Raw genomic sequence first — 10,055 nt, forward strand, 5'->3', positions numbered from 1 at the left:
AGATTTAATTCTGAACCATCACATAGTGTCACAAGGGTTTCAAAATCATGATAGAAAATATCCTATTTTGAATCGACAAATCAGCTAAATGTCAAAATTCACAGACACAATTTTCTCCTTATAACACTCATCCTATTATCAGAATAGATAAATCCCAAACAAGCCAATACTGGCATAAAAATAAAATAAGATTTTTCTCAATGACGGATAATCATTATTTTGTACCAGCCTACTTGGTTTTCTTTCTTATTTAGAAAAAAATACCTTAATACAGTCCTTATCCTTCCATACACTGTAACCCAGGTATCATTTAATCTTATGTATCTAGCACTAATTTCTTTCACATTCGTTTAATATCCAATCTTTGTTTGAAAATTCGTAAAAACTGTTTAAAATCACGATAAATCGTTTAATTTGTACTTCTGTCCAGTTTAAAACTGACCATTCAATTTTGATAATGAGTGTCCAATTTACATGTGTTTAATTTCTCAATCTCTGTTAAAAAAATAAACAACCCAATTGATTAATGATGTATAATGATGTATAATGATCAGGAAATTAAATACTTGTAAACTGGACACTCATTATCAAAATTAATAAGTCAGCTTTAAACTGGACACAAGTACAAATTAGATGATTTTTGGTGATTTTAAACAATTTTTAAACAAAGATTTGATATTAAACAAATGTGAAAGAAATTAGTGCTAGATACACAAGATTAAATGATACCTGGGTTACAGTGTTAACTGTGGTGTATGTAATTTTAAAAGAACATCCAAATAACTACCTATTTACAGAAATCAATTAATCATAATCTACAAAATTAAAAAACAAAAAAAAACAAACAATAATAAAATTTGACATACCTGGAGGCTTTTCTTTCTTCCAACATGCCTTCATGTTTAATCATTTACACTTTAAAAAAGAATTAAAGAAACCCATGTAATAACATTTAGATTATCATTAACATGGTGAAAAAATTATGCAACACATGCTTAGATTATAGGGTTAGCATTTAATCTGAGACTTCATAATCTTTAATAACAATCCCAATATTTTTTTTTACGCGATTTGCTATTTCTTTAAATATGTGTCTAAAATTTAAAGAAGAAGCAGAAGAACTACCTTGTGTAAAAGCTGTATTATAGAATAAAATTTGTTGGTAATAGTCCATCTGTTACAATACATGTACATTAAAACACACAATGTACATAATACTTATTTTACTGTTCTGTAATATATAACAAATGGTATTCAAATTAATTACACAAACTAAAATTGATTTTATAAATCAAAACATGCATACACAGTGTTCTAGATAATTTTTAACAAGTACATATACCTCCTTTTATTTACAGGTACATATTATTTTGTAATTCTGAGCAAGACACAAGGGAAAAGTAAATTTCACTTATGAACTTACAGGAGATGCCTCAAATACCGGTATACCTTAATTACAGAGAATAAAATTTCATTAGTTACATGTACATGTATGTCAAAAAGATCTTTATCCTCATCCTGTGCAACTATTTAAAGATCTGATGCTTCTTTTTCAGTGAATACAGTATCATTTTAGCTTCAAAGTGGGGTTTGGTGATGTGTCGCCAAATTACTTACATGTATCTATATACTTGCCAAAATTTTGTGGAAAGTGATTATCTTAAGTCACTTATATTAAAGAAGATTGCTCATGATCTGTTTTTATCTTCTACGAAAAAAGAAAAATAATCATGAAAGATTCTACCGTAGGTGCTACTGTTCCAGCTCACCTTTAATCAGAGATCTGTTAGTGACACAATCAAAGATCACAATGTGTTACATCATAAAATCGTACATGAATGTAACTAAGTACTGCAACAGATTATCACAGCAATTATTAGGGTTTCACACTGCTTAGCTTGTGTGAAACACTATTGTTTTCTTTAAGATTATTCTTATTATTATTTTTTCCAATTTGATTGTATCTCAGAAACTACATGTCAGATCGATACGATTTCTTCGGTTTAAAGAGGAAAGTGGGTGTGACTTAGAGATTAAAGCTGTTTCAGGCGTTCTGTGACAATGCGAAATGTCCGAAATCACTGAAGTTGTCTTTTTTTTTTAAAAAAGATGCCGTAGTGTTAACAGTAATCATGGGATTTTATCATATGATGCATTTTGACATAGCCAGAGTCAAGACACATAGCTGCGATACTTTTTATTTTTCTTTGTCAACAAATCTTCGAAGATATTAAGCGCCAAATTTAGAAAATTTAAAATTTTACAAAAAATTTTTATTTATGAATATTTTTATATGGATTTTACCCAGGGTTAAAGAGTTATCTGATTTGAGCAAAAATGTCAACATTTTTTGTTTCCGTAATTTTCCTTGGCCGCCATTGGCTAATTCAGTTTTTCAGTCTTTGATTAATTATTTATTGTTTGATTTGTATAAAACAAAGTTCAAATGCTCCGTTGTTCAAGAGGTCAATTTTTTTGTTACCGGTAAAGTTTCCTGTCGGCACCGGAAGTGACTAAATTTAGCAAAAACTACAATTTGGGCAGTTCGGTACCACTTTTTGAAAGCAAATATCATTTTTTTTCAAATCTGTTATTGCCAAAAAGATGCAACCTGTAAAGGGGCACATAATCTCGGACTCATTTTCTTTAATTTCAATTTCGTTTTCGGACCTTTTTGATTAAAAGTGAAAAAAGGTGTAAAAATAAGCTATTTACAACCAATCCAGCGTCTTCATATTTTGATATATTTCTTTGTAACTTTCATAAACACATAGCAATAACCCATACAAAGAAAATATATGTCGAAATTTGTTTCTAATATTGCCTGTAAAAGCATGAAGTATTATTTGATTTTCAATTTTCTTTTACCATTTGATGTCTAATGCCACATTTGACTAGGTCAAACCATTTTAACACTTTCACTGTCACCGGAAGTGATGTCATTAGGGCAATAACTGAATTTTTAGCCTTGAAAACAAATATTTTATTCAAATGAGTCATATTTGTTATTTGTGTAAAATTATGATATTTGATTCCAATCAAAAAATAGAATGAACCCAAATGATTATACAGATACCACAAAATGGTTTATAACTTGTTCAGTTGCCGAGGAATAGATGATTTTCTACAAGTCACTTTTCATGGTTTTTGGTCCATAAAAGTGTCAATTATTATTCGATTTTTATAAAATTTTCACCATGTGATGCCTTATGCCATTTCTGATTTCGTAGAACTAATTTAACATTTTCATTATCACCGAAAGTAATGTCATTTTGGCAAAAACTGTATTTTTAGCCTTCAAAACAATATTGCCTTAAAATGATATTTTTTTAAAGTGCGTTATATTTATTAATCGTTATGATTCCAAGTGACATATAGATTGGATCAATACAATTGTATAGATGTCCACAAATAGCTTCTAGTGTCTTCCCTTGTCGACATCTAACCAATTTTGTCAGGATCACTTTTAAGATTTTTTTCTTATTTTAAAATCACATTAGATAGCCAGCTAAGTTAGCGGTAAGTTAGTAACAAATTTTGTCAGGATCACTTTTTTGACATACATGTACATGTATCTAACACATGGTAACAAATGTATAAATGGAATTGATGTTGCTGGATTTGGTTGATTCCGCATCCATTTTATAACACGTGTGCAATGCTAATGTGGAAATCTGTTTAACGGTTTCATTGGTACCGGAAGTGAAATGAGTTCACAGGTAATGTGGCACCGGAAGTGACATAAGTTCAATGGTAACATGGAACTGGTGAAACCCGTCATTACTGCATCACAGTTCTAGTTTTCTTATTGAGATTGCTATTTCTATGCACAGTAGAATTCTAATTTACAAACACCACAAGTCAAGTACAATAATTCAAATGATTTTGATTATCAAAATTATTATCTTTGAGTTTTATCCACTGTATTTAACAACCAGAGTCAGGCTATCCTCTAATAAAATAGTTTACATATGAAATGATCAAGCAGATCTAGTACTTGTAGTTAACCTAATGCAATTAGGCAGGTGGTAATAATGTGATCATGTACATGTACATGTAGCTAATAATGTCTTACCGATGTTTTTCTTTCAGAAATCGACTATCGGTACAACAGTGAAAATGTATTGTAATTGGAGGCAACCATTTGGAGGATTTCATTTGTAAATCAAAAGAAACTGTATCCTTTCTCTTAATCATTAAATTATTTTTTGAATAATGTTTACCTTAGTGTTTTTATCAACCTGTCAAACATGGGAGGTTTCTTTTCCCCTGCGCCAAGTATAAAACTCTTCACATATCATCCACACACCTTTGTTTTACAGTTGTACAAATTACAACACCTTATTACGCAATCCTTACTCAAGATTAACCAAAGAAGCCAATCAAATTAGGTTACAAGAAGTGACAGTTTGTGTTATCAGTTGCATAATAAAATCAATTTTGATAATTTTCTTCAACAGTGATGGTAATAACTCTTTAATATTCAAACATCAATTTCTCAAATTTGCATTTGAAAGGAGTATTATGTAAGATTTGGACAAAGAGCTGGTCGTTCTTGCTATAATAGTTCAAAACTAGATACTGCAAAATGAATATATTGAAAATTTCATTCAAATTACTTTATTCTGAGCGATGTTATCAATGTTTGTAGTTTTGTCAAGATGTGTGCATTGATTATTTATTATCCTAACCAACGTACTGGTTGTCCATTTTTAAATTAAATAATTAAATGGCCGAACCATTCTAATCTACTTAAAGTTATGGTCTGATACATGCCAATATCAAAAGAAACCGAGATCTTTGGGAGATAGACCTCTATTTTAAGTTTCGTCCAAAATCGGATAAATTGTGACCTGTAGAGTGTCCACGAACAAATTGTGGACATCCGGACGAACAGGGGTGACGCCATAATACATCAACATGAAAAAGTGGATGTATAAAAATATTTTTGTGACTCCAAATGATGTAAACAGGTCTAATTATGTTTAAAAAAAAAAAAAATTTATGGCATCCATGGCTTACTTTTGGATTGGGATTTAATGATTCTTGCTTAAAATCCAGTAAGAATAATATTCAAATTGCCAGCAATAGAAATTATTATGGTTGAGATCACTGGCCTTCAAGTAAATATATTCAGATGGTGATCAATTAAATTTGTTCAAGTTAAAATGTCACCTTAAAGCTACGTTCCCAGAAAAGTATTTATCGGATGGTTATTTCCAATAAAAATATGGCAATTTTGGTATATATGGAAAGTAGAAATATCACATCTTACTAGAAAAATAATGGATTCCCTGAAAAACACTCATGGAGCGCATACAGGACAAAAATGTACGTGTTTCCCTAATCGACAGCCCGACAATTAGGAGTGTCTGCACGCTTGATGTACATGTTGATAAACTTTATGAAGAGTGAGACGTACACTTTCTGAGATAAAAATCACAGAAAAAGAAGCGGGCAGTGGATAATCCGAGAATTTAATTAGGCTTCGATATTTGTAATAAATAGTCAGTGATTAAGGCAACATCATCTTTTGTATGCAATGAATTCTCCTCCGACATCGCACCCGTTGTGTCACGTGACACAAACATGACCTCTTTTGATCAAGTTTTTATAGCCAGGTATTCCCTGACAATTGCAATGTTTTGAGAAGGATTTGAAGCAAAATTATGATAAATTAATTAGTTTGAATATGTTTTTATTCCAAATATATCATCAAATCACTCAGTTTGTACCCGGGAATGTATCTTTAAAAAGCATGTCCATTTTGATATCAAGAATTTCCACCATCAACATAATAGAGTTTGAATTATAGACATAAAGATAGGTTGCCAGGCAACAAAACATACGCCCACAACAGCAGTCAACAAGAGTTGTCACATATTTTTCCTATTGTCGGTAATAAAACATTATCATACACTAAAATCTGATTAAGAGTAACAACTTATCAAGTTATTATCAGAAAATCATTAGAATTTGTTTGGCTTTTAGTTCTGCCCAATGCTAACGTTAAATACGAAACATTTAATATCATGGATTTAGCTGTTAAGTTATCAAAATTCATTGAAAATCAATATACTTGTTCGTCTCAAAACCTTAAACTCTGTTTATCAATCTAAAGTCAATTGAATGATAACTTTGGTCTCTAGAGTATCCACAAGATATTTCAAAGTGATCAAGGTCCATAACTCTGGCAGTAATTATTGGAAATCGTTGAAAATCAATAGGCTTTTTCACCTCATGACCTTAAATACTGTGTATAAATCTAAAGTCAATCGGATATTAACTTTAGGCTCTAGAGCGTCCGCAAGATATTTCAAAGTGATCAAGGGCCATAATTCTGGCAGTAATTATCGGATATCGTTGAAAATTAATAGGCTTCTTCGTCTCATGACCTTAAACATTGAGTATAAATTTAAAGTCAATCAGATATTAACTTTACAATCTAGAGCGTTCACAAGATTTTTCAAAGTGATCAAGGGTCATAACTCTGGCAGTAATTATCAGAAATCGCTGAAAATCAATAGGCTTCTTCATCTTCCTAATATCAACAACATATATCAATTTCAAAACAATCAGATAATAAATGGGGTCTGTAGAGTGTTCACAAGAAATTATGGACGACGGACGCACGTACGGACGGGGGCGACGGCAATATACGACCACATTTCCAATGTGGGCGTATAAAAACACATCAATATAGTAATAATATACTTCTGTTTTCTCAAATACAGTAAGTACAGGTTCAAAGTATGTATTTTTTTTCCATATATATCAACAGCTGTCTTTCTGATGCTTGACTTGCTTTCTTAGCCATTGTATTGGAAGTGTCTGACAATAGAAACCTTCCATACCACAAATTCAAATAGTTCAACATAGGTTTTCTTTCACAATGACAAGAAATGAATAACGTCATAGATTTTAAACTGTAAGTCAAGAGTGTCCAAACATTACATTTCAATTAAATGGGTAAAGATGGGTTGCCAGGCAACGAAACATACGCCCACAGCAGCTAAATCGTCCGGGCAGTCAACAAGAGTTGTCGCATATTTTTACTTTTTTCGGTAATGAAACATTTATAATACACTAAAATCTGATTAAGAGCAACAACTCAGAAAACCATTAGAATTTGTTTGGTTTTTATAAAGTTCTGCCCCATGCTAATGTTTTGTATACAAAACTTTTAATACTGTATCATGGATTTAGCTGTTCCAAGTCATAAAAATTCATTGAAAATCAATATACTTGTTCGCCTCAAGATCTTAAACTCTGTGTATCAATCTGAAGTTAATCGGATATTAACTTTGGCCTCTAGAGCGGCCACAAGATTTTTCAAAGTGATCAAGGGCCACAACTCTGGCAGTAATTATCGTAAATTGCTGAAAATCAATAGGCTTCCTCGTCTCATGACCTTAAACACTGTGTATAAATTTAAAGTCAATCGGATATTAATTTTGGCCTCTAGAGCGTCTACAAGATTTTTTGAAGTGATCAAGGGCCATAACTCTGGCAGTAATTATCGGAAATTGCTGAAAATCAATAGGCTTCTTCGTCTCATGACCTTAAACACTGTGTATAAATTTAAAGTCAATCGGATATTAACTGTAGCCTCTAGAGCGTCCACAAGCAATTGTGGACGCCGGACGGACGGACGGACGGACAAGGGCGACGACAATATACGACCACATTTCAATGTGGGCGTATAAAAATGGTTGTGCATTCCATGAAGGTGTTGAAGGATACAATATTATGTGAGAAACCAGTGTGATCAATAGCCCTGGACAAAACATGGTACTTGTCGATACACTCAGCTGAATTCACAAAGTAACAGAAATGCTGTCAATGTACGTGGTGCCTGTGCAATTTAAGATATTTAATGTCGGACAATAAACTTCAAATGACTAGATAACTTTGAACTGGATCAAAAATATAATAGTCGGTTTCTATGCAGGCCTATATTCTGTGTAAAACAATTTTATTGGATGATATCCTAAATAAAGTATATAGTTGTTATAAATTTCAGTTAATTAGGAGGGATATTATATCTCATTCATAACAGGGCACAGACAAACCAAAATGTCAAAGAGAGAGGCCAAAAGACAAACATACAAAAACTAAACAAAGTACCAGATTTAAACTGAATATCAAGATAAACACAAAATTGTGAACTACATGAATCTTCAACAGAGCATGTCTTTCATAAATAGGTTGTTTCAGAAAGAAATAGCATATATATTGTCCTGCCTTATGCTCAACACTATAATTCATACTACTGGTATTATAAACCAGTAAAAATACATGTACATATAAATTATGCCTAGAAATATATACAAAGTCTCAAAGTGTTGATCAGAAAGATGGATAATATTCTACAATAGCTCATAGTCAATTAAGATGACTGATTATCATCAGATATTATCTTACTATCCAATTTGGGTTAGCCTATATATTTTGGTATGGTAATATTCTATACCAAATATTATACAGTTTGAATCTTAAAAAATTATAAAAGGGTGGTAAATTAAACATAGAACTGACAGACATTAAGTATGATTAAGAAAATATATGTTTTTGTCTTATGAAATATATGATAACTCAATAACTGTGCATCTGAACAAATGTCATAGTAAAGGGACCGGTAATCAATTCTTCATTTCTTTCCTACAACAAATCTTACAGGTAAAAAGTACTCGGACCGTTGGTCTATTCATAATGAATTGTAAAATCGATTTTAAATCTGAGTTTCATATTCAAATTTACTATTTCACAATATATAAGCATTTATATTGACAACACGATCACATGAGCCGCGAAGTCAATGAACGTGATTAAAAATAGGTCTTCGACACTGAACAAGATTTACAGGAGAACTGATGGTTTTCGCTTTCCAAAATAAGCACTGACCACCCATTCTAATATAAATGTGAGTTTATATCTGTTATGGTATTATGTTTACTATTACAAACATATACTTACACATTTATTAGTCATTAACATCTTGATACAACCACTAACTTTATGAACACCGCCATCTTGATATGCAAATCCTGTAGACAATCGACGTTGCTTATTGGAGGAGCTGTAATTGTTATTCGTCAGCTTATATCTAATATTCTTTTTAAATACATGAATAAAAAGATGAAATATGTATAATATGCCCTAAATAAAATGCATTGGTGAAGAATTTGTCATCTTGTCAAGTCCTAAAGATTAAGATTTTAGATAAATTGGGTGAATATACGTATGAATCTGATGTGTACCCAACTAAACAATAACTGTTCCCGTCAGGTGCGTGAATACCTGAGAATGTTGTGAAACATGTATAGGACTAGTAGGTCCGGGCTACAAGGATACGGTTAGCTTATCTACGTAATAATCCAAATAGTAACGGAACATTATGGGTACCAGCGGAATAAAAACAGTTTTTTATCGACATAAGAATTCTTCCATATCTCCATATATACAATCACGGACCTTAATAATAGCTATATATTTCCGTTACTCTAAAAGAGAAAATTCTGCATTTAATACCACTGGGAATTGTTTTCATTTGCTATGTATTTTTATACGCATAATTTCACTCGTAATATAGAGAGAGGGAAATGTGGTTTAATGTCCACTCAACACAAACTAGGTCATTTCGGGTCCATCATATGGTTCAATTTTATTTTAGTAATTCGCTTGCGCGTAAAACTAGGGGTCTTTAGCAGTGGGAGGAAACCGGAGGACCCGGAAAACACACGCGTGGTTGGACATATGCGACCCTACTCCTTGTTACGTACAACTGGGAATAGAAACAACGTAAGTTGACTCAATGACAGACCTCTGATAAGATAAGATAAGATTTTATTGTATCGATACATCCATTTAGGACAGCATACAATATAAACATGTACATATATTTATAACCATATGACAAATAATATTTACAAATAAGACAACGGTAATTTTAATCAAGCTTACATGTATATCTCACTCGTAATAATCCAAATAGTATCGGAATACCGGCGGAATAAAAACAGTTTACTTCGACATAAGAATTTGTCCTTATCTCA

The 10,055-nt window shown here is 31.8% G+C and overlaps 1 protein-coding gene across 3 annotated transcripts in view; it reads right to left on the reverse strand.

The window, feature by feature from the left end:
• The window catches only part of LOC126817603 (phospholipid-transporting ATPase ID), a 54,254-nt gene extending 45,191 nt beyond the window's left edge, over nt 1-9,063 (reverse strand). For all 3 annotated transcript variants that reach the window (XM_056100621.1, XM_050544686.2, XM_050544685.2), the window contains exons 1-3: nt 8,977-9,063; nt 1,126-1,231; nt 867-915 (exon numbers count right to left, since the gene is read on the reverse strand). In XM_056100621.1, coding sequence (XP_055956596.1) covers nt 867-900 — 34 coding nt within the window. In that variant the 5' untranslated portion in view covers nt 901-915; nt 1,126-1,231; nt 8,977-9,063. The remainder of the gene's footprint in view (nt 1-866; nt 916-1,125; nt 1,232-8,976) is intronic.
• Nucleotides 9,064-10,055: the final 992 nt, after the last annotated feature.

The sequence above is a fragment of the Patella vulgata genome, chromosome 4 (genome assembly GCF_932274485.2).
Source record: "Patella vulgata chromosome 4, xgPatVulg1.2, whole genome shotgun sequence".
Classification (NCBI taxonomy): domain Eukaryota; kingdom Metazoa; phylum Mollusca; class Gastropoda; family Patellidae; genus Patella; species Patella vulgata.